A 25,011-nucleotide genomic window follows, 5' to 3' on the forward strand; every position below is an offset into this window, starting at 1 on the left:
GAAAGCAAAAACATGAATATCTCTACTAAACCACCCCAAGTTGCTCAAGATCCTCTCGGTATGTATATTGTGCTAACTAGCGAAATTTCATTCATCCCATAATATTATCCGCTCTTTGCCCCGTCGAAAGATAAAAGCAATTTTCTATTTATTTATGAGAATCTATCCAATCAACTTTGAGAGAACACTTAAGCGTTATCAGATTGAAAACAGATGGAAATTAGTGCAAATAACATTCCTCCGTAATATCAAACAGAATCCAATCCAATTTAGACAACCACCCACTAAAAAATCGACTCACTAACCAGTTCCTATTAATACAATCTCGAGTTTCCACCCCGTAAAACATTCTTCTACATAGTTCTAGAAGTCTTCTTGTCATATCAGGATGAGAAATGTAGTTCCAGAACAACAACAAACAAAAAATGGTGAATATGAGACGCGATAATAAAATCTCATCTTATTCCCTACCCACTACCACCCATCTCATTTTACAGCATTACGAAGTGAGTCCTATTCTAAAGCTGGCTATATAGATTAGTCATCTTTAAAGCAATATGTGACCAGACCAATTGAATGTACTCACTCAAAGTCCCATGAATAGCACCCAAGTAGAGCGAAGTACATACTAATTCCTTCGGAGCATCAACCACTTTCTGTCGCTAAGAAGTGGTTGGTGCTAAGAAGAAGAACCGAATTTGAGACTTTTCTTTACCGAGCGAAGAGTGAGAAAACCTTTGCAAGTTTCTTGGACAAACGCTGAAACGCTCCTCACCCAGAACACATAGCTCTCTAGGAACACGTTGCTCTCGACTTTTCGTTTATTTTTAGAACAGGTTGTTATACTGCAATCTTCCATTCTCGCTAAACTACACACGCTCCGTTCGACAACGACGACGACGACGCTGCTGCTCTGCTGAATCAGAATCTGATGGTGTGGTGGTTTGGCTTCGCTTCGCTTCTCGCCCAGGCCAGCAGTGGTTCGAGGGGTCTTTAATACACAATATTATTATTACACTTGCTCTCCGTTCCTTGTAATATTCTCTCGCTGCTTACTTCCCTTTTAAAAAAACATTTTCGAAACACCAAACAACAAGCAAAGTGTGAGAGTCAGCAGAGATAGAGATGAACGTCCTTGTTCTTATGGCGCATACTTACAATAGGCTCATCTCATCTTAGAATTATTATTATTGTCCTTCTTCTCTTGCTCTGTACTTTTACTTTCCTCACAAATTTAAATACCTTAACGAACATCTTTCTAAAAAAATAAGTTGTAAAGCTCACACTTAAGTGCACCTCTCGCATCATAGCCTAATAATGTGGGTGTAGCGTACTTTTAGTTAGGGCACCTTTTTGCATTTTTAGAACCTTTACTGACTCTCGCAACTCGACACCTTTGTATAAGACTCTCCATTTCTTTCATTTCATGCATATTTACATATACACGAGAAGAGGGTTGTTTTTCCATTACAGGCATTAAAGACCTTGGCTTCCCTTCTCAATCCTCCTGATCATCACCAACAAATAACTACCTGTGTGCCCTGTCGCGTTGTATAACTGTTGCATTAAAAAAATAATAAAAAGAGCAAAAACTTTGCCTAGCTTTACACACAGACATGTAAAGCGTACTTCAACGAAGCATTCCATTCGAGAACACAATATAATATACAGCACTAAACTCGAGCTGGCGATTGGTACATAGGACACAAAAAGGACTAAAAAGCATCATAAGAGGATACAAACATAGTGGTTCTTGTTGAGTACAGCTTTTATACCCAGGACGCTATACAGTACATATACCATTTATTGGCCTATACAACAACTTGTTAGTTCATCCACCACACTTATTAGCTCATTTCCTTCAGTTTCATCAGCAGCATCAGCACCAGAGTCGTCGTCGGTCGGTGGGTCGCGGCTGGTTTATTATTATTGTAATATCGCCCAACTAAAATCTCTCTTGGTCGCAAGAGTCACAACCCCTCTCGCCACAAGGATCTCTTCTCCTCACATTTATTATATGGTGTTTTATTTCAGTCTGATTCCGATCTGATTCACTTCGATGACGAAACTAAAACCAACCACCTAATCTTCTATCCGACAACAACTTTTAAGGAGAGTGAACATTTAGGCTAAATAACAGCAAAACTATAAAATACTGCTAAGCACATCCTCTTCTTAACCTTCACCCAATCTTCCAATAATAACTCCTACATCCATAATTATTAATTAATAATAATTTAACTCCAGTTATTCAACGCCAATTGCCCTGGCCTAATTACAGTTGTGTTAATTATCACGTGTTATTATTACTGTCGTCGTCTTCTTCTAGTGGTGGTGACTCGCGAGTCTTGCCCCGTGTTTGTGAGTTATTAAACGACGACGACTCAAGTGGTAATTGCAATCAGCTACATCAGCAGCACCAACTCATTATTATTCCCCTGCAAATAATAAAAATAAGTGAGTGAACTGAACCACCGAGAGGTCTGAATCACCCATTCAGCATATTCGTCCATCCATCCATCCACCACACATATACCATTTCCCCCGATCGATTCTGGACTTTTTTGGTGACTAGAGCTTTGTCCCAGCACCAGAGGACACAGTCATTCATTACCGACCAAGCTGGAAGCAAGTGGACGACGACAATTAATATTATTATAACTTTCCAACCACCGCACACATCGCTTCGCTTGACGCCACTAAAAGCTCATTCTGATTCTGCAAGTGAATGCAGAGCAAGAGCAAGCAAAACACGGGTTTTTCGGTCGTACTGAAACCAACATACGGGGAGAAGGAGGGAGGTGATTGGTCTTAACTTGATCCTCGGTCGATATTTTTAACGTAAACGAGGAAGAACAGAACAGAGCTGGTGGTTACAACAGTTGACAACAACAAGTTCGCACAGGATGATCCGGGACTCGAAGCTCTAAGAAACTAAATCGAAACAAAAAGACATTTAAAACTAAATTCCACCCCATTCCATTAGTGCATTCGAACTGTTGAGCAATAAACAAATAGTAAAATTTTTCTACCAGTTTTGTATCCTTATTCGTATAACGATCGTCTTGAATTACAAAAACCTTGCTGGACAAAGGTTTCGTTCGATAATTTAAAAAAACAACGTTGATCCGTTGACGCTGTGTGACGCGTTCGTTCTTCTGGTGACCTTTTGTCATCTTCAAATTACACAAATCGCTGTCGTCGGTCGTTTGATTGGTGTCATCTGTCAGTCTTCATCATCAATTTATTCCCTAGCAGTTGGATCGTTCTGAAAAATTCAAATCATTATGGGGACTTGTAAAGAGGTTAGTAACATAATCATACCAAAAAAAACACTTTTATGCTTGTTGAACAAAACAGTATGAAATAAAATGAAATTGAGCGATTGTTCTCAATACCAGCGAAATGGTTTGTCATATTAACGACGAACAGTAAGTTATAATAATAATATTTCTTGGCTGCCTGATGGATGCATTCATGGACGGGCTAAAATTACAACAATAATTATATTGTTTTGACAGTAATGTGAATGACAAAGTGAGAAAGGAACGACAATTTACATGGACCGAGGCTACATACATATATGCATAGTTTCAAATATTTGCTTTGCTTCGTCAGTAGAGTTCAACTCTAATAACAACTTCTATTCTATTCTCTATTTCTATAATAAAACATTACATCACATCTCATCGCCATCATCATTCATCTGAAAACCACCACCTCCTCACGTTTGACGTTATTATTACTGCTCATCTGTCCATCCACCCATCAAACTTTGTTCGTGGGACCTGAAATCTAGAACTTTTATTTGAGAATACTGCTATATAATAAAATTATTGGTATTATTACATCGTTGGCTAAAAATTTGCATGCAATGAAACTCGATGTGTAGATCGAAGAGGAAAGGTTGACTGGCATGTGGCGTGTAGGTTGATATGCAGAATTTAAGAAGAAATAAAAAAAACGCACGCTATAGTTTCTCATATATATGTATCAGAAGAAGACAGATAATATCATGGTTATAAAGTGTTGCGTATTATTATGACAATCAAGAGCCTTCCTCTACCTATCTTGCATTGTTGTTTCATGGGGTTTGGTTTTCTGCGAGTGAGGAGTAGGCAGGCAGATAAACCAGAAAAGTGAAAGTTGTCCTAATCCAATCCAACTAGCGATGCTTGCAGCAATTCAATCCTAACCAAATATAATATTCCGAGTCCAAGTCTCACCATCAAAACGCTATATAGTCAACTTTTCAACCCACTAAAACCACCACCTGTCCAACTTGTATAATAATAAGAAGTAAAAGTATATGATAGGATACGGCTGTATGTTAACTCAGCGCATACGACTTATCTTGTCGCTGGGTTGGTTGGTTGGTTTGCTTGTTACTAACTAATAATAAGCAGCAACAACAAGACCAGAGTCAACTAATGAACCCCTATTCTTTCCTGTTTAAATAGTAATGATCTAATCCGATAGAAATAGAATGACATATTTATAACTTGGTTCGTTGTAACAGTACATAGGACACACACTAATAAGGAACGCTATCACGTAACGCATTACACGAAATCAGAATGCAACTTTACTTTTAGCCACGAGATTCTCAGCGTCAGTCATAGATGTTTATATTACGTGTCAGTCGTGCGTCGTGGTGCCGTGATGTTAATTGTGGCGCATAATGCATGCATTTACATACCTTGCAAGAAGAATAAGTAGTTGATCTGCGGCAGTTGTGCTGGCCTCAGTGCAGAAAGTATCACATCAACAATGTTGCACAGGCATCAATATTTTAGCAAAACACTAAACAATACACAACTGGTTTCATAAAATAAAACAAAGTTGCATGTCCTGTGTGCAGCAGGGGTCAGTGAGTCAGTCAGGTTAGGCCGGCGTATCTTCTTCTCTTCGTGAAGAAAAAGGGTAGATGGATGAAAGTACAGTGGCGTCAGAGAGAGGGAGATGGATTGAAGAAACGAATAATTCTGACAATATTTGGCGAATATTAGCACAAAATCAAGTAGTGGTTGACCGTATTGTCCCCGTGTCTTTGTAAGAGTCATCATTAGTGAACACAACTCTGAAATAATAAAATAAACCAAAATCATGGTATTAGAAAGAGAATCAATTTAAAACAACGATTATACACAAGATAATATTATTATCGAGTACTGATAAAACATTTCAATCTGTTTGGCAGGATTCACAAGAGCAGCCGGAAGCCAATCAAGGGCCAATCGTGGAAGAGAATTTCATAAACGGACCCCCAGCCTCCAGAACGGTTATCGACAATTTGAAGAAACTTTTAGTACAACGACAACATTCCAGAGAAAGTGATTATGAGGTGCATTTAATTCCTTCCTGGAAATATTCAATATAAATAATACATGTGACGATTTTTTTAGCCAGTGCCCCTTGAAAAGGCTTCAATTTTTATTTGAATGAAACTTCGAAAGTTGTGTCCTCCAGCATAATTGAAAGTGCAATTTTTCATTTAACCCATGAACCCACGAATTCTCTCAGGACGCAGGGAGACGTTGAGTCCGTTACAAACTTTCTTTCATTTAATAAAAATTTTTTGAGACTCGAAAATGCACTTGACCCACTAATTCAATTTATGCTGGACACAATTTTCGAGGTTTCATTCAAATTAAAAATCTAAGTCTTTTCAGGGAAACCGACTAAAAAATGGTGACATTACAATTGCAAAATCCTTATTTCAGAACAAACAAAAGTCAACATCAGGCTCAAATTCTGACGCAGCCTTCTATTCACAGTTTTCCACATCTTCATCAGAATCCGACTCTGACTCGGATACATGTCTCATTTTTGGGGACATTTCCAACCAAAACCGGAAGGGTGGTAGTGGGGGTGGAGGAGGCAGAAGGCGACATCGGAGGCAAAGGTCGTATTCATCATCAACTTCTTCATCCAAGTCTCCGGTAGAGAAACGACGACGCAAACCTGTAAGTAGATACAAATGCGTGAGCATTCAGTCAAATAATAATTCTGGCCAAATTAAAAACTAAATTTTCAAATTAAAATGATTTTGACATTTCTCAATATTATTTCAGACAAAATCTCGAAAAGGGTTAACAAGTACCACTGAAGGTGGTGGAGGGTCACCTGTCATTCCAACGTCGGGTGTCCATCAAACCACTACCACCGCCAGCACCACAACGAGGGGGGACGATTCTGCCAATTCCACCTCTTCAAACAAAGACTCGTCGTCATCCGACGGTGAAAATGTGGCTCTCCTCTCCCCAACCAGCAACGCCACGACCACGAACAACAACAGCGACCCCCTCAACTCGTCCAGTGCGAATCGTCTCCCCAAATTTAGAAGTAGACGGGACCGAAACCGGAAACGAAGACGTTCTGAAACAAACTATGCAATTGATCGCCCTACCATAATACCAACCATTGTCATTTCGCACATTGAAGATGACAATGGTAACAACGTTAATAATTCATCGACAAATACCAATAGTGCGAACCACGTCGCAGCAGGAGGAGCAGCCACTGTACAAAACCAGGCAGCTACTACAACTTGTACTCCTGTCGTGAATAATAATGCTACAAACTAAAATAATTCCATACTTCCTTGGAGGATATCTTTAACCATAATTCCATAAAATACATTTCCAGGTGACTAGCTACCTATATATACAAACATAGAAAAGATCTTGTAAGTTCGTAAGTTCTTGTAAGTAAGTTTTGGTTCTCATAGGACTTAATTTAGGAGAAGGTACACTAATCCAGTTGGGCTTTCTTTTTTTGATAATAATACACAATGTCATTATTATCATAATTTTGACATTTTCTTAATCATTACTTTTTCTACAATGTTTGTTTCACCGTGTCTTGTTATAAATATCTTAGAGATAGTGCTATTTGTACGCATAGTGTTTTACATATTTTGTAAAAAAAACTTTTAGAATTTATAAGTTGGTTCCTAAATGAATGAAACGTGTATTACCCTACAACAACTACAATATAAAAAATACGACCAGAGAGAAACTCATCATAAGAGATTTTGAGCAAAAGGAAAATTCTCAGTTTAGACAACAATAGATAGATCCGGTTAATAATTATTAAGAAAAGTAGAGTTATATATAGCTCGATGATGATGAGGTGTGACCAATATAAACTTCCTCATTAACAGCAAAGAACAGAGGAAAGACATATTTTGGAATAATAATAAACACAAATGCCACATCATTATAAAAGCATAAACCAACCAAACAACAGATACCAATATATGTACCAGACAACAATTAGCCTAATTTACCTAAAATACAATATTTGCGTTACAACCAATATCGAAATTACAAATTCAATAACGGTCTAAAACCCATAAATGTAAACTCTTTCAACAACTTCACTTATTATATAAACCCAGGTTTAGTCATTTGCTAGCAGCAACATTTAAGTACCGACCAGACGAGGAGATATCGACGACAATGTTTGTTATAAATACCTACTTGTCACTTTTGATTCTTAAATTGGTCTAATTCTAACACTGTTATTTCAAAGCTTTTGTGCTAGACTAGTTGATTATTATATAACTTGAAACCGATGACTTACGCAAAGTTTAGAAATAATTAGAAACCATTATTGTACCTATACCCAACTAATCTCCGTGCACTAGATAACTAAATCTTGAAACTAAACCCCGTGAATTTTACCATTGTCAATAACTATCAGTCCTGTCATTATTAACAACTATTATTGTTTAGCTTTACCATTATTTTACAGTACAGCTCACAGTACAATTTAATTTTGTATATAATTATCGTACATCATTTATTTTATATTGAGTTTATGACAAATAAACAAGGAATTATTATTCTGTATGGAGAGAAAACACTAATTTGCTTTTAAAAACAGTTAATAATGAGTCACAACATACTCATCATCCATATCTGAAATTATTATTTTAAAAAAAGCATTAGAATAAATTAATTCTCTGGGTAAGGGTGAGGTGGGCGAAGTACCACATCACTGACGCTGTGTTCACGGCTGTGGTGGCGATCGAAGATATTAAAAGTCCAGCAGGTTATTCATATTGTCCCAATCGAACGAGTCGTCTGAATCCAAATTAGGAGGAGGAGTACCTTTATTCGTATCTCTTTGCTGATCATGGAGAAAAACAGACGACTTTTTCTTCTCACTTTCCACAACCTTTTCGTACTCAAAGTCCATATTTTCCCAGTCAAAGGTTTTATTTAAAAGAGATGGGTGAGGACTTTTACTTCTTCTAGGTTGTTGTTGAAACGGACTTTTACTTCTAGGTTGTTGTTGAAATGGACTTTTACTTCTAGGTTGTTGTTGAAATGGACTTTTACTTCTAGGTTGTTGTTGAAATGGACTTTTACTTCTAGGTTGTTGTTGAAATGGACTTTTACGTTGTTTAACGCGTTCCTCTGGTGGCATTTTCCGTTTTGGAATGTTCTCTTCGAATGGACTTCTCCTTTTAGGAACGTTTTCTTCGAATAGGCTTGTACTTTTTGGGTCACTTTCTTCGAGTGGGCTTCTCCTCTTTGGGACGCATTCTTCGAATGGGCTTCTCCTTTTAGGACCGTTTTCTTCGAATAGGCTTGTACTTTTTGGGTCACTTTCTTCGAGTGGGCTTCTCCTTTTTGGGTCGCTTTCTTCGAGTGGGCTTCTCCTTTTTGGGTCACTTTCTTCTAGTGGGGTTCTACTTTTTGGAACGCTTTCTTCAAGTGGAGACTGGTTCTTTTTGGTACGTCTTGGTTTACGTTGTTTACTAGTCGGCGACTTATTTTTTGGTGGTTTTATCGGTTTCGTGACTGTAGGTTTCTTCCTGGGCAATTTAACTTTTGGTAAAAGATTTGTACCTGTTTTGGTTTCTTTCTTGGCTCGACGAGATTTGTTTTTCTTGGCCGTAGGAACTTCTTCAGGAAGGTCTGCAATTAATCTGTCCAGTTCTTCGTCAGATGCAGTTATCTCATGACAGCGGGGAGCTCTACTTGGCGCACGACGGGCAGGTGCTGATTTCTTCTTTCTAATCATTAACGAAATGAACATGTTATCATAAATCCACGAAATAGAACAAAATGAAAACCAAAACCTTCTACAGTTACATTTGCATAAATTAAACCTACCGAGAATACTTTTTCAACTTTTTCTCTTTGAAAAAGTCCACATCTTGAGTGATATCATACGGGTCCACAAATTGTGTCAATGGTGGTGGTGAGCTACGATCCAAATAGATTACTGACCTCCGAGGAATTGCAATTGGAGATAACGACCGTCGAGGTCGAGGGGTTGCAATTGGAAATAACGACCGTCGAGGGGTTGCAATTGGAGATAACGACCGTGGAGGAGTTGGAATTGGAGACAACGACCGTCGGGGAAGTGAAATTGGAGATAACGAAAGTCGAAAAAACGGATGAGGAGTGGAATTCCTGGTAGAAATTACGGGACTGTCTGGCATTCCGTGGTCAGATTCTACATATTGCTCATCGCAATGGTTTAGAACAGTATTCGTTTTTCCGGGGGTGGAAGTGATAGGGGAATTAGATTCAGAAACCGTAAAAATTGCCCTCAAGGAAGAAGGACGAGAAGTGGATTGTCGGGCGTAAAATATTGGGCTAGCAGACAATATTTCTTCTTCTGATTCTACATTTTGCTCGTTGCAGTGGTTTTGATCCGTACTAGTCTTAACAGGTTTGGAATTATCAGGGGAACACGTTTCGGAAACTGGAAAACTTGATCTCGAGGAAGAAAGTCGAGAAAATGGACGAGGAGTGGCCTGTCGGGCACAAATTATTGGGCTAGCAGACATTATTTCTTCTTCTGATTCTACATTTTGCTCATTACAGTGGTTTTGATCCGTACTAGTCTTAACAGGTTTGGAATTATCAGGGGAACACGTTTCAGAAACTGGAAAACTTGATCTCGAGGAAGAAAGTCGAGAAAATGGACGAGGAGTGGACTGTCGGGCACAAATTATTGGGCTAGCAGACATTATTTCTTCTTCCGATTCTATATTTTGCTCATCGTAATGGTTTTGATCCGTACTAGTCTTACAAGGTATGGAATTATCAGGGGAATACTTTTCAGAAACGGGTAAACTTGATCTCGAGGAAGAACGACAAGATGGACGAGGAGTGAACTGTCGGGTACAAATTATTGGACTAGCAGACATTATTTCTTCGTCCGACTCTACTTGGTAATCATACTGGTTGTGAACAGTATCCGTAAAAGCGGTTGAACTCGGGGATGACGAGGGTCCAATAATTGGATGAGGAGTGGAAGGCCGGGTGGAAATTATTTCTTGATTCTCGTTCAATTCCATATCTTGCTCGGCATTGTTATCCTCAGTACTCAGCTTAACGCTACCAGAAGTTAGAGGACAAGTTAAACTCGGAGACAATGAAAGTGGAAAAAATGAATGGGGAGTGGAAGGCCGGGTAAGAATTATTTGGTTAGCCGAGTCTTGTTCCAAATCCAACTCCATATTTTGTTGATCATTATTATCTTCACGAATCATCTTAACACTACCGGAAGTTGAAATCGGAGACAACGAACGTCCATAAATTTGATGGGGAGTGGAAGGTCGGCCGGACTTTGGGCCGGATGGATTGGCAGGAAGCATTTCTTGATCTATGTCCAATTCTACTTCTCGTTTATCGCAGCGTTGTTGAACACCAACCGTCTTAAGCAAACTAGGAGTTGGAGGACAAGTAGAACTTGGAGACAACGAGTGTCGAAAAGGAGTTGAAGGTCTTCCGGGAATTATTGGGCTGGCAGGCAGCCTTCCTTGATCCATGTCCAATTCAGTATCTGGCTTATCGTAGCGGTGTTGCACAGCAGCCGTCTTAAGCGAACTAGGAGTTGGAGGACAAGTAGAACTTGGAGACAACGAGTGTCGAAAAGGAGTTGAAGGTCTTCCGGGAATTATTGGGGTGGCAGGCAGCCTTCCTTGATCCATGTCCAATTCAGCATCTGGCTTATCGTAGCGGTGTTGCACAGCAGCCGTCTTAAGCGAACTAGGAGTTGGAGGACAAGTAGAACTTGGAGACAACGAGTGTCGAAAAGGAGTTGAAGGTCTTCCGGGAATTATTGGGCTGGCGGGCAGCATTCCTTGATCCATGTCCAATTCTACTTCTCGCTCATCGCAGCGTTGTTGAACACCAACCGTCTTTATTGAACTAGGAGTTGGAGGACAAGTAGAACGTGGAGACAACGAATGTCGAAAAGCAGTTGAAGGTCTTCCGGGAATTATTGGGCTGGCAGGCAGCATTTCTTGATCCATGTCCAATTCGGTATCTTGCTTATCGTAGCGTTGTTGAACACCAGCCGTCTTAAGTGAACTAGGAGTTGGAGCACAAGTAGAACCTGGAGACAACGAATATCGAAAAGGAGTGGAAGGTCGTCCGGGAATTATTGGACTCGCAGGAAACAAAACTCGAGAGAAGGGCCGAGGGGTGGAAGGTCGTCGGGATGGTGATTTTGGATAAGACGGAGGATGGATTGGCGGGGCAATCTCCAGCAATTTCATTAATTCATCTGGCCTACTGCAGTGCTTATGGTCATTCTAAAAAATAGTATGAAAAAGTAACTAACTAGAGTAACAATTTGGCTGAATTTGTATAATTATTACGTACTGCATGAGTTGGGAAGCTCATTTGATGTAGAACCCTCTCAATGACGCCAATATCTTGGAAACATAGAGTCAAAGAAAGTATATTTTTATCTTGAAATTCGTCCAAATCGTTAGAGATTTCACTAAAGCAGCTCTTAAGCCGGATGTGTAGAAATATGAGGCAACCAATTTCCAAATTACTGGCCGTGGACCTTTGGGTTGCCGAGTCTTGCGTTAGGGCTTGAGACTGAGTTTGAGTCATAAACTGACTTCTGCCATCGTTTCTTCGAAGCCAAGAGACACAAATTGAATCAATTTGCTCAATATCAATGCTCAAATTTATCCAGGCGTTGTTGGGGGTGGCGAAGAAGGAGTGGATTCGACGACTTGAGGCACTAAAATCTATCCAGAGCTGACCACAATCCTGGAAACATATATATTTTACACGCTGTAAACGATTTTTTTTTCACGACAATAATTTAATAGCATGAATATTTTCTTTATGTTAAAATATACCTCAGGAGGGGTTATGTGTTCGTTTTCAGCGAAAAAGTATAAACATTTAACAGAAGTTATCATTTTGGTTCTTGGCCCTTTCGTACTAGAATTCACAGCATTCAGAAACGTTCTTGCACTCTAATAGAATACATAAGTTACTGTTTGTCAATATAATATACATAACTGCATAGAAAAATAAGGCCCTTACGAGATCAAAATCTTCACTTTCAAGTAAAAATTTTCGCGTCTTCATGCTCACGGTAGGGAATGATTGGCTTAAGAAATCCTCCGCCCTCTTATTACCAGCCCAAGTTATCCACTGTTGGATTAGAATCATCAGAAAATATTGACACGCGAAATCTCCACATTGTACAATTCGTTTCTCCAATATAATTCTGAACGCAGAGAAAGGTTTAATTAGGAAAATATCATGTCAAAATAGCATCCATATAAAGATTATGCCAAAACGCTCACACTGAACAGAAAGTAGTGTTGGTCCAATTGGTGAACTTCTCCAAAGCTCGATTTTTTGGTACTTTTCCCCACTCGACGAGGATGAAAGTGATGGGGATATTAATAACGTCCACGTAACGCCATGAATCGGTCTCTGCAGCCAAATTTACTATTTTTACTAGTAAACTGAACGTAAGATCCATAAAAGTCAGTAATGGTTTCCCTTGTGAGTTCTCATTCTGGTCAAAGCACCATTTTTGGAGATGGAGTAAGAATGACTAGAAACGTAAACAATTAAACGAGCCCCACTTTTGAAATACATTAAATACCACCTACATTGTTTGATTATATAAAATACTTTACCTCTAGGACATTTGTAAATGTAGAAAGTTCGTATTTCAGATTATCCTTTTGGTTTCCTTGATCCAGTAAAGGAATCAACAATTTTAGTACTTCGATAAACAATTGTGTGAGCTCTTCTATCCATTCGACCAGATTGTCCATTAAGTAGTTCTGTATAGTAAATAAAGATAAAACAGCCGTTTACAATCAAATTAAATGTCCCAAACCACCGTTCCTCCCTCTAACACTACTAATTTATCACTAGTTACGGGGTAAATTTTGTGACCATAAGCTTGGACGAGACTTAAGCAATTTCTTAAAGGATTATTTCCTCTCTGACCTTGTGCATCTCATAAGCTGCGGGGATAATTCCGTCCAGGTAGTCAACAACATGGGTGAAAACCTTCCTCCTCTTTTTGCGATTTCGAGAGTGTGCCTACATATTAAGAAAGTGAATCAATTCTTAATTAAACAGACCGTTGTACAAACTTTTTTTGTCAACTCTTTCTTACTTTTGCGAGTTCTTTCGTTGTCGAAACGATCTGCTCCTTGGTGGCAACTTCGCCGTCATCGCGAGATACCTCGAACTCCATTTTTCCCGATACTTTTAACCTTTAATTTTCGATGTTGTTTAAATTGAAATACCGTTATCCCTCGGTCTCGATACACATCGTTAATTTACTAAAAATAAAGCACCCCGTTGTTATCAAGGCAATTTTAGTTATGGCGCTGTCGCTTCGCTTTAAACGTTTCTGGCGTTGTTTTAATATATTGAACTGTCTTCCACCAATCCTACCACCCAGTACCCACCTGTTCCTTTATGTTGATATGATATTACAATGCTGATAACGACTGGAATAATTATGCTTAAAGATTAAAGACGGTTTGTTAATTATTTTTTAACATTGCAACATCTTGTTCGATTTGAATATTCTGTTAACACAATTTTTTAACTTTAATTAAAGAATAAAAGTGTTGTTTTTCGAGGAGACCGAAGAGCTCGGCGGTTGACCCTGGAAAACTTTCTCCTCTAGAAGGGCGGGAAGTTCAAATCGTTTGTTTTGTCAACAGTCAGTATAAACAGTCAACATTTTTTATTTAACGGCATGATTCCCGAATCGACGCCCACTTCCGGTTAGATAACAACTGAAGAGTTTCAAAATTTGAGTTGGAGTAGTAGTGGTACCTTGAAGATGTAAGGGTAATCATTGATATCCTATTTTGTACGGTTGGGGAGGACATTTTCATTCATTTTTCGTAGATTATCATTTTGTTGTGTATTTTTTTGCATTTTTTTGCATTTCAGTTATTGCAGATCTCACTGACCGGTGTATTGCATGCATGCCATTCTCATCTGAATCGGACCAGTAGCTTCTTCAACAACGGACGGATTGCTTCCTTTTACTTTTACCTTTGTCGTTAAAGAGGAAAGAACCACCGCCAGTAGGACCTTTCTCTCTGAAGAATCGTCATCAACATCAGCATCATCGTCACCAAAAGACACCCAAAAGAGAAGGAGTAGTAAGTAGGAGAGGAAAAGGAATTTGTTACGAATTCAATCTTATATTATCTCATCTCATCCACAGCACTCTCTGCACTGTGAGAAGAGTGTGAGAGCATTCAGCATAAAAACTCCTTAAAAAGGCGAGCTCTCCAAAATACTCGGCTTGAAACTCTCAACCCGTTCCCTAAGTTCAGTCGCACTCCATTTTATACACTGGACTGGATTGGATTAAAAAACTTTAAACGCTTGTTGAATGTAAATTCTCTACTGTCGAATTCAAAGTTTGTGTGTAGTAGTTTAGTTTGTATGTAGCAGAAATCTACAATCTCGATTCGAAGCTCTCCGCAAAGTTCAATTCAAGATTTCAACAACTTAATACATCAACATCATCATCAACAAGCGGCGTAGCCTAATAGATGTAATATTTGTTATTTTACGGTACGTATATATTTTCCCTTTCGTTTAACAAACCAAAAACAACTACCAAACTTGGGTATATTGTGGGAGTGTTAAATTATACCTACTCCAGAGAGTGATTAAAGTTAGTCAGGCGTTTTCGCTAGTTATATATACAAGTGGTTCGTGGTCGTGGTTAGGAGAAGAGTGGTGTTGTTTTAGTCGGCGTAATACATATACCAATAATCTACATTATCTATTCGCATTTATTTATCCTTAATGACGACATGTAGTGTAAGGGCAGGGTGTAAAAAACTATAAACGTGTAAGTCACAGAGAAGCTTGTTGGATTATCCGGTTGATGGGTGCCGTATTGTATTTTTCTTTATTTTTAAATTAAGCATTCAAGTATTCAAACCCATGGAGTAAAAAAATTGAATTGAATTATTCTTCGTGCCAGTTGCTGATTAATAATTCCAAAAGTTACACATAAAAGTAAGCGGGTTATGCATATAGCTACACTGCGTTGATGAATTCTTATTATAGTTTTTGAGATTGAATTGATTACATTGCTTATTAAAATCTAACCACCAACCAACTTAGTGGCGCTGTAAGGAGCAAATTGGTCAAGAGAGGTACTTTAAAATGTAATAGTAACGTAATATGTAATAATAATATTCTTTGGTTTCTTGTGCCTTGGTTTGGTCTAATCCTATGAGAATGGAATGGCTTTGTTTTGTTATTGAATTGGATGAAACTGAAAGGGTGAAATATTTGAAAGGGCTGACATTTGAAAGGAACACGACATTTGTTATTATTGTGCAAGTTGTGTTATGCAACATAAAATATGTAGCAGCAGAAGTAATAGATCGTGCACTACACACGACAGTGCATCCCTCCTTCCTATTAATATTATTTGTAGACAAGTAATTGTTATAGGCTGGTGCTTCATGCAATTTTCATTGATTGATAGATGATAGTATCGCAACAGATAAGCAGATATATTTGGGATTCACCTTGGTACAATGTAAATGGAGTTTTTTTTCGTATAGACTTGAATGAATTGATTTGGTTGTAAAATTGTATTCAAGATTTGGAGCGTAGTCTCGCGTGGAGCGAATTATCTGTTATCATTATTATACACTTGTTGATAGGCAGGAATTGATTATCGATACATACAGGAGCGAGTTCTTTAATAGTTGGTGTAGTGTTATGGGAGGTGAACAGATTGTGATAAACTGGGACTGAGTCAGGCAGTTCAACCAACGAATTGTGTGGAATTTTTTCTATGTTGTAAAAAATAATATTTTAATATTCAAAAAGAGTGATCCATCGTGAAGGAGGTTGGGAATCATCTTTCAGTAAAATATATTATTTGAAAGCATACAACTATTTAATTTTTGGCACTACATGCAATTAATTTAAACCTACAGACAAGGCATAATATTGAATGAGGTTGCTAAGGAATGCTGGTCGTGAATATCTTAAAAAAATAATTATCTGTTGTTCCACAGATCTTGGAAAAATAACTTTCACCGACGGTGAAAGTTCGAATATTGGTCGCGTCTCCTGCTTAAATCCTGCTGAAAACCGAAAAAAAATCAAAATGAATAAACTCTGTGCCAAGTGTTCCAAAACGGTGTATCCGATGGAAGAGTTGAAGTGTCTGGACAGGGTAAAAATACTCGGATCATGAAAATGCAGAAATAGCCATGTCTCACCAGACGATTATACACTATGATAACATTGCACTTAATATTTCAGACTTGGCATAAAGGATGCTTCAAATGCAACGACTGTGGGATGACGTTGAATATGAAGACATACAAGGGATTTGATAAAATGCCCTACTGCGAAGCGTGAGTGGATGATATAATTTGACTAATTCCTTAAAAGATAGTGCAGTACTAATTAAACCAATTCATATTTTAGCCATGTACCAAAAGCAAAAGCAACCACAGTCGCTGATACACCGGAGTTTAAGAGAATTTCTGAAAACACAAAGATTCAATCAAACGTAGGATTAGAATGTTTCAGAACATTATATTATGCATGCATTTCCCTAACTTTCATAATTTATGTGATTAGGCCGTGTACCACGCCGAGTTTGAGAAGACCAAGGGCAAGTTCACCCAAGTTGCCGATGACCCTGAGCTGATGCGCATCAAGGCGAATACCAAAATCATCAGCAACGTCACTTATCATGGCGAGTTAGAGAAGAAGGCACTGATGGAGCAGAAGAGAACCCTGGGGGGAGAAGGTGAGGGGGACACAAAGAATAAGAACGGGGTCCCACCTCCACGAAGCCCCTCATCATACATGGATGAATTGTCTTCCTTGCCAACCAGTAGTCATTCTTCGGCCTCGTCTCACCACCAGAATTATAATTCACCTTCTCACCAATCCTACAATCGAGGAAACAGCCATGATTCTAATTCTCGCCAGTATCAAGCCCAACAACAGTCACACCAGCCTCCTGCGACAAACAATTCATCACACCAACAACATCACCGGGCAGAACGCGATTCTTACCAACATCAGCAACAATCGGCTCAACAGCATCATCAACAGGGGCACTATGTACCCCCTCAAGCCCAGCAGCAGCAGCAACAACATCAACAATATAACCCATCCCCTTACTCCTCGAGAGGTCAGGCCAACGTGATTTATACATCAGAGGGTGGAGCAGGTGATGTTATTTGAATTACTAATTATGAAAGTTTACAGTGGTATAATTTTGTCCTAATAATTTTGTATGAATGTAGTTAACGCAAATGCATCCCGTAACAAGGTAGGATCCATTGCGGATTACGACCCGATGAATAACTATTATGGTTCTGTAGAGCAGCAGCGAGTAGCTCAGGCTCAATCTCAGGTAGACTTTTTGCAGGGTTTTAACTTTGTAGTAAATTTTTTTACGGACAGCTTCACTACTTGCCCCTCTCAGATTTCGACGCACCATTGATTTGTTCTACTATCCCATGAGTGAACAGTGACCCCCAAGTGATATAATGCCATGACCACATTTACGCCCCACTCAAAGGGGCAAAAATTAGAAAGTCGACGTCTCCAAGCGCTCGCCAAAAATCCAATTTTGGGAGAATTTGAAAATTCTTGCATCCATTCTAGTAAAAAAAGTTGTATGATCATATCCAAAATGAAATCCATGTTTTTTTTTTAATTTTTAAATATTTTTGAAAATTTTGACCGTATAGCAATAGCCTCGGCTATTTGATTTGATCAATAATTTTTTTAAAAAGTTGAGTTTAGCATTGAAAAGTTACTATTTGAGCGTATAATGGTGCAAGAATTTTCAAAATCCGAGTAAAATTGGATTTTGGTTGAAGGTTTGAATAGGCGAAACAGGGTCGTCTTTTTTCTTGTTTTTCATATGGCCACACGCCACACCTACTCGTACTTGAGTAGACGAGTAGGTGTGGCCAGTTCAAATGTACTCATTGGCTGTTCACTTATGGGATATCGAAAACTGAGAGAGGAAAACAGTGAAGCTCTGAAGGATAAGTAGAATAATAGTAGATGATATAGTGTACCTGATAACATGTCGTCATGCCATGTTGACAGGCACGAATGAGTTCCGGATATGGAGCAGGAGGTGGAAATTCTTATTCACACCACCAACAACCTAACCACATGCAACAAATGCCACAGCAGAAGCATCACCACCAGCAGGCACCACCCCCACAAAGTTCTGGAATCCGATATCAAGCTCTCTATGATTACGAGGCACAAGATGTTGATGAACTAAGCTTTCATGAGGGAGACATGATCGTCGACTGCACTCCGGTATGTACAAATTAAAAATATACAAATCGGTTTAAAAACTATTTCCATTTCTATTTTTTCTAGATTGACGAAGGTTGGCTGACTGGGACAAATTTGCGTTCCAAGCAGAGAGGAATGCTCCCAGCCAACTACGTACAACCTGCCTAATTCGTTTGTTTAAGAAGGACAATTCAAATCTTGTTCTAGTTATTTAACCCAAGCAGATCATCGTCTAACGTTTTAAAGAAGAATCAATTTATTATAAATTTAATTTGAAAGTGGCAATTATATGCTAAATTGTTATCGATCAATCGAGGTCCTCGTCGTGGAACACAAATTTTAAGAAGAAGGATTTGACTGCTTTGCTTTCGTAGAATACATGGTACAATGAATCTTATCAATGTAACAAGTGTACCTCATAACAAACCAATATTATTATCATTTTAGGAAAATTAACATTATGTGTCATTTTTGAAAAAAACATGTTAGTGCTCTGCATATCACATAATAATGGCAATAACAAAAAGTAATTAGGCACACATAACCCACATTCAGCAGACTCCTATACTTTTATTAAAATAACTAGGATTTTTAACAATATATGCATACTAGTGCCTCGTACATACGTAGTGATTATGATGATTATATCATTACTTGTAGATTGTACTTTGAACATGAACATGTAGGTTTTTATTAACAAATAACTGCTTATTATCTTGTTAACTAATTAATTACCACAACAATCCTAAGTTTGCCATATCTTTCATGACATTATTATTTACTGTAGTGTACAGTAGAACGCAGACGACCGAATATTATGTAGATTATTATATTACAAATTAGTGAATATTAATGTCTTCCGATTTGGTACAATATTTCGTCTATGCAGACTATAAATATGTACATATATGCTTAGATTGATTGGTGTTTCTTATTCTTTGAAGAAAAAATCAAGACTGTTTCAACTTTCCATGCTTTCTCGGGATGCTCCATTTTCTAATAACTAATAACAGTATTATCCTTCCATATGAAACTGGATATTCCATCCTGCTAATATGCTTCATTCCAAAAATTGCCAATCTTTTGATGCTTTGCAAAAATTCCAAGCTTACTAAAAAAACATTAATATAAATAAATGAAACTTTCTGTATTTATAAGGTGAGTTGAAGTGGGTGCAGCTATTCAGATGTAATATATAAGTTGTGAAAATGTTATAACATGTATAAATATCACTATTTTGGAAACTTGTTTCTCCATAATTTATATCCTGACTGATTGATTTTTATGATGTCCTTCCAATAATATTGATAATCAGATCGGTAATATGTCAATCCATGTAAATTAATTATAAAACTATGGATAGCATGTTCCTCCACCTAAAAGAAGAAAAAATTGAAAAGCATGACCATTGTTAAATTCTTGTGTGCAAAACGAGGCTATACGAAACTTGTTTGTATCACTATTAATTGATTGTAACACTATATAAAAACTACTTCAGGTATGTATGCAAAGAGTTGGCAGCTTGCTGGAGTACCAGAAAATCACGTATAAATTAATTAATTTATCTGTAGTACCTTATCATCCTTTAGTTGAGAAGATGGAGAGGTTAAATGAATAAGAATTGCTCAGTCCGTGTCAGATATACAAAACATTTACTATTTACAAGAAGGTTTGCCAAAATTCTAATAATTAATGCATTTTGATTTTATTTAAGAAAGACACGAGTTTTTTTAGATAGGTAATTTAGAAATAATGAGAAAACTATTAAAGTAATTAATTGATTGTGGCAAAGTGTAATATTACAATAATAATTAATATGCGAGTCTGCTACTGTGTGAGCTCAATTATTTGTGCCTTCCTATGTTCCAACATTATCGACTAATAAATAAATATTAAATAAATAAAGTTCAGTTTAAATATTATTTAAATTCAAACTGTCCGAAATTTATTGATTTTTTACAGAAAAATAATTTAACAAAATTTTTATTTAATTTTGTGTCACATTTTACAAAACATCTATGTACCAAGAATCACAACGAGAATAAGGAAAACGGATTATTCTTACAACAACTGACATTTATTATGCATGCGAAAAGGATAGGTAACTATTTATTAGCTTTAGGTAGGCGCCGTGCTCGCGTCATGATTTCCATTCACGGATTGTCCATATCCCTTATACTTAGGATTTATCCCTAACATACATAATCTATCATTTATTCACATATGCACAACTTTTGTTTGAAGTTTTACGCAAATACGTGTTTGTTATTTTATCGTCAGCTTATTTTTTAGAGTAAATACTAGTACTTAACTAACCAACCTGTGATAATCATTATAATTTTTAATTAACAATGGAAAACGCGTCAACTAATTTAATCTATCGGAACTATTTTGGAGGATTTTGAGTAACGTTTTTCAGAAACTGTTGAGAAATGGTTTTCAGCACGATAGGATGTCCGATGGCATTAAGTAAATGTTCAAGATAAGAAGGAGATCGGGTGACGATGGGAGGATTAGCATCTTCATCCTGCTTGGTATCTGCTATTGAATCATTCTCGTGATCTTGACACTGAAATAATGACTGATAATCCACTGGTGAGAGAACGTTGACGCTGGCTCTATGAAAATGCAGAAAATCGGGAAGATTGATCCGTTTCTTTGCTTTTTTGAGAGGAGGTGGCATGGAACTTGAATCAGAAGAAGCAGTTGATGAGATAACTTGACTGCCAGCTGCTGCTGAGATGGTGTTATCTATAGCTGGTGGACGTTGTGGGGCTAGAGTGGTCGTTGGCGCAAGCATTTTCGCTCTCTGACTTTCAACGTAAGATGATGTAGCTGCTTGAAGAAGTTCATTTAAGTCCATCTCACTCATGTCGGCTACATCCATCTAAATAAACAAAATTAAACTGATTTAAAATAAAATGCAGTATTTTAAAAGTAGATAGAAATATTACCTCGTTTGGATTCAGTATCTGTTTTGAAGCATCCGGAAATGTCATGCTGACAACGGTACTTGTAACGGATCGCAAAATGGCCTCTTCCAGTCTGACAGAATGATCACCAGGCTGTAACATTCAATGCCATGTATTATTTTAAAGTGGTCATTCAAATAACTCTAATCAAATGTATTTTTGATCGAGGTACCAATTCTATCCATGTATTAACGCTAATACTGAAATCTTCGGACTGGACATAGTGCCACCACTTTTGAGGAAGAAACATACAGTCGCCAGCTTCCAACGTGATTTGGTAAGGAGTACATTTCTCCAAGTCTAATGACAAATTATTATTAACATATTATCCTTTGGCACTGATAAAAATTTCATAATTATTTCGACTAACCTGCAGCATGGCTGGCCAAACGCTTTTGAGAACCAAAATTAATGCGACTATATACACTAGACTCTTCGTATGGAATTCGGGTTGGAAGCAAGTGGTCAGTGTCTTTCGGGGGAAACAAAATCCATTTCTTTCTAAAATTAGTGAACAAACGTGTTATTCCTACTCATTGGGTATACCTTAAAGTATTTATGTATTACCTTCCAAATACTTGACATACTAAGTTGCATGAATATCTGGAATTAAATTAAATTCTACATTTCTAGTTGAATGACCGGCAATCAACTTTAATCATTGAAGCCATTGATGTCTACAGTAAAATTAATTAATTAAAAATTAAAGTAATTTTTTTACGTATCAAAATGACAAGGGGTATACGATCCTGAACAAATGAAAAAGAATTAAATACGTCACTAAGATAAAGAGTTTTTTTTAAAATATATAATTCAATTTAAACAACCTGCAGATCCAATCCACAGAGTAGAATGATCGCTATTTCTCTCGGGAAATCCAAGTTTGCTCCAACAAAACTTTTTCTTTAGGTTTTCATTGAATGTTATCACCTGCAAAATGATATACGTGGCCAATTAATTAGTATTGTTAGTGAATAAGTCAAGTCATTATTTGTTGTATTTATTACATATTTTTGCTAATGCAAATTACTATTACCTTTAAAAAGTCTCGATCTTTGTCATTATTGGTTGAACCGAAATGGAAAACATCAGGCAGATAGCGATAGTCATAGTAGATCCAAATGTCCTCCTTTTTTCCACCCTCTGGTAAAAATTCATACTCGCCATTGTTCCAGTCAATAATTTCTTTCCATTTCAAGTCAACTTTCCCACATTCCGATTCCCATTGGGGTTGCTGTTAACAGGATGCAAAATTGATTGATTAATTCAAGTTTATCTAGAACTAACTACTATACAATTACTGACTATCTATGTATGACTAACCAAACCATTCCACCTTTTCTTCCCATATCTCACAGTGAGTCGTTCCTCCTTGAAAAGTTTAGCCCAGTCATCCAAAGATAACGTGCAAGGGTCCCAATTTTCATGAATTCCTCTGAATACGAGTGGCTGATTAATTTCTTCTTTAAGAATAAGTTGACGAAGTTGAGATTCGAATGAGGATGGTTTCGGGGTATTACGAACTTGTGAATTGTCCATCATGTTGTTGTTTTTTGCGAATGTTATCACAATAGTTAACAAATTACTAATTAACAGTTGACAAAACTAGAAACTGTTGTTTAGAATTGCATTGATTGATTTCGGTACGGTGATTTAAGCTTAATTTGTTATTATGTTAGTCTCTGACTGACACACTTTGTTCATGCAGTTTAACTGCTTGTAATGTTTATAAACTACACTTTCACACAAATTCGCGAAACAATGGCCTTGCGTATTTTGCTTGTCTGTTAGTAGTAATAATAATAATAATCAAAATAATCTCGTGATTGAACATTAAGTTATATCTGATTGATCCGCGTCAACAATGGTGAGAGGCGATTTGAATAACTCAAAGACTATTTGTAAATTTAGCTTAACTATCTTGCTAATCAAATATCAAGTATTTAATTAAACGAAACGAAGCACCGAGTGAGTGATGATGGTGACAGTTTATATATAGTGTACTTTCTATATAGCTGATTATCAATCCGGAACGTAAAGCTGGTATTTAGGCACAAACTCAATGTGAATCCTAAGAGAAATAAAGAAATATTTTTACAATTTGTTTTTTTTTTCAAATTCAATAAGAAGTGAATAACACAATTAATCTTTAAATAAACACATTGACTTGAATAATAATCAATAACTTACACGTATTCTAACATGGCCGAGTCTAAGTGCCCCTGAGTGAGCCTAAAAAGGATCAGGTAATAAAGGTCAACATGAAACAACCTATATTCCTGATTAATCCTGATTATTATTAGTTATTAAGTATCCTTACTTCCACTTTAATCCAAGTCTTCTATAAAGGTGAGAATTCTCCCACTCGAGAAGCTTTTCGACAGATAATTTAGTTTTCTTACTTAGGCAAATCACAGGCCAAAATGAACATCCTGAATACGTATCATGACATATAATTAGTTAATTTTTCTTATTAATGCATGAATCCTTAATTTATTTAATATGATCATACCTAACGTACAACAGCAGCAGAAACACCCGAAAATAACCCATTTCATCTGCAAGGGAAGGCTGTGACCTGGATAATTATTTTAAAAATATTACAAAGTTTACAACTGAATTTAAAATTTCTATCTGTTCGGCGTTACCCAAAATTGAATTGACTTTTTCAACCGTTCCTTTAAATTCTTCAGGAGCGACACGAGCCAAAAGGGAAGGTGGAAAGTCTGTCTTAAAACGATTATGAAGACCAAAGACTGTAATGTTTCCACATCCTCGGATAATAATGGGTTCTTGGTTCAAGGGAAATCCACTGCCTCCATAGTTTAACTCACTAAAGCTTTCCGTATCTTCAATTGCTTCGATATCCATCACTTGATAAGTGGAGTTTAGTTATTTCTGACTAAAGTTGAGTTTTACAAACGGTGAAGAAAGGTTTTACGGATATCCTAATCGCAAGTAGTAGAATCTGGTCAGACCCTTCGCCTTGTTTCGTCATATTCGTCTGCCTAAACAAATAAATAAATAATGAACCACAAAATTGCTGTAATTAAGTATGAATCACTTGTGACTTGTATTATAAGATACGGTCTGGCGTCTCAACCTTGTGATGTGTGATACACACATTCTAATCGCAGTAATTAGGGTAATCATTTTAATTTAGTCATGATTCTTTCTTATCTTACTTTACTTATTCCAACTACAAATTACTTAAAAACCTCGAAAAATTAAGAAGAGAAGTTAACAAAAAATACAACCAATATATACATGTAAAATACCTTAAATTCTTACCGTAGCTTGTAGTAGTCACATCCTACTAAACAAATAGATAATTAACAATTAAAAAATTCTATCCACTATCACTAATCCCTTAAAGTTTGTGAAAAAAACAATAAATTCTAAATTTAAGGGATACATAATTTAATGTATTTGATCGTGGCGGATTTCCC

The 25,011-nt window shown here is 37.1% G+C and overlaps 5 protein-coding genes across 16 annotated transcripts; 2 read left to right on the plus strand and 3 right to left on the minus strand.

Annotated features, from left to right (window-relative positions):
* The first annotated feature begins 969 nt into the window (after nt 1-969).
* Nucleotides 970-7,856, plus strand: LOC110848657 (myosin-G heavy chain). 2 transcript variants are annotated; one of them, XM_035851644.1, is made up of 5 exons: nt 970-1,904; nt 2,035-3,305; nt 5,201-5,344; nt 5,724-5,966; nt 6,075-7,856. In XM_035851644.1, exons 2-5 carry the CDS (start codon nt 3,288-3,290, stop codon nt 6,585-6,587), a joined length of 918 nt encoding a protein of 305 aa, XP_035707537.1. In that variant the 5' UTR covers nt 970-1,904; nt 2,035-3,287; the 3' UTR covers nt 6,588-7,856. The 2 variants fall into 2 exon arrangements, with proteins under 2 accessions (XP_035707537.1, XP_021951613.1); XM_022095921.2 differs by lacking the exons at nt 970-1,904; nt 2,035-3,305 and adding an exon at nt 4,302-5,109.
* LOC110849177 (serine/arginine repetitive matrix protein 2-like) lies at nt 6,909-13,924 on the minus strand. Of its 2 annotated transcripts, XM_035851639.1 has the most exons (10): nt 13,718-13,924; nt 13,420-13,588; nt 13,248-13,343; nt 12,929-13,078; nt 12,587-12,843; nt 12,321-12,507; nt 12,131-12,250; nt 11,637-12,038; nt 9,129-11,566; nt 6,909-9,028 (listed from the first exon to the last, which is right to left on the minus strand). In XM_035851639.1, the coding sequence occupies exons 2-10, from the start codon at nt 13,498-13,500 to the stop codon at nt 8,044-8,046; spliced, it is 4,716 nt and encodes a 1,571-aa protein (XP_035707532.1). In that variant the 5' UTR covers nt 13,501-13,588; nt 13,718-13,924; the 3' UTR covers nt 6,909-8,043. The 2 variants fall into 2 exon arrangements, with proteins under 2 accessions (XP_035707532.1, XP_035707531.1); XM_035851638.1 differs by having other exon boundaries at nt 13,420-13,924.
* A 37-nt stretch (nt 13,925-13,961) lies between these two features.
* Nucleotides 13,962-20,495, plus strand: LOC110849242 (LIM and SH3 domain protein F42H10.3). Of its 8 annotated transcripts, none has more exons than XM_022096630.2 (10): nt 13,962-14,102; nt 14,214-14,428; nt 14,494-14,849; nt 16,322-16,482; nt 16,572-16,666; nt 16,740-16,824; nt 16,896-17,496; nt 17,573-17,682; nt 18,390-18,611; nt 18,675-20,495. In XM_022096630.2, the coding sequence occupies exons 4-10, from the start codon at nt 16,414-16,416 to the stop codon at nt 18,756-18,758; spliced, it is 1,266 nt and encodes a 421-aa protein (XP_021952322.1). In that variant the 5' UTR covers nt 13,962-14,102; nt 14,214-14,428; nt 14,494-14,849; nt 16,322-16,413; the 3' UTR covers nt 18,759-20,495. The 8 variants fall into 8 exon arrangements, with proteins under 8 accessions (XP_021952322.1, XP_035707535.1, XP_035707534.1 ...); XM_035851641.1 differs by having other exon boundaries at nt 13,977-14,108; XM_035851642.1 differs by lacking the exon at nt 14,494-14,849.
* A 47-nt stretch (nt 20,496-20,542) lies between these two features.
* On the minus strand, nt 20,543-23,555 carry LOC110849245 (HSPB1-associated protein 1). Its single transcript, XM_022096638.2, has 9 exons — nt 22,886-23,555; nt 22,599-22,796; nt 22,390-22,492; nt 22,284-22,311; nt 22,130-22,165; nt 21,933-22,063; nt 21,735-21,862; nt 21,545-21,655; nt 20,543-21,477 (listed from the first exon to the last, which is right to left on the minus strand). Exons 1-9 carry the CDS (start codon nt 23,102-23,104, stop codon nt 20,977-20,979), a joined length of 1,455 nt encoding a protein of 484 aa, XP_021952330.1. The 5' UTR covers nt 23,105-23,555; the 3' UTR covers nt 20,543-20,976.
* LOC110849246 (cysteine-rich hydrophobic domain-containing protein 1) lies at nt 23,214-24,998 on the minus strand. Of its 3 annotated transcripts, none has more exons than XM_022096640.2 (6): nt 24,854-24,998; nt 24,211-24,566; nt 24,075-24,140; nt 23,883-23,994; nt 23,753-23,794; nt 23,214-23,633 (listed from the first exon to the last, which is right to left on the minus strand). In XM_022096640.2, exons 2-6 carry the CDS (start codon nt 24,431-24,433, stop codon nt 23,585-23,587), a joined length of 492 nt encoding a protein of 163 aa, XP_021952332.1. In that variant the 5' UTR covers nt 24,434-24,566; nt 24,854-24,998; the 3' UTR covers nt 23,214-23,584. The 3 variants fall into 3 exon arrangements, with proteins under 3 accessions (XP_021952332.1, XP_021952331.1, XP_035707538.1); XM_022096639.2 differs by having other exon boundaries at nt 24,211-24,570; nt 24,854-24,994; XM_035851645.1 differs by having other exon boundaries at nt 24,211-24,570; nt 24,841-24,994.
* Nucleotides 24,999-25,011: the final 13 nt, after the last annotated feature.

This window comes from Folsomia candida, unplaced genomic scaffold (assembly GCF_002217175.1).
Source record: "Folsomia candida strain VU population unplaced genomic scaffold, ASM221717v1 Fcan01_Sc004, whole genome shotgun sequence".
Lineage (NCBI taxonomy): Eukaryota > Metazoa > Arthropoda > Collembola > Entomobryomorpha > Isotomidae > Folsomia > Folsomia candida.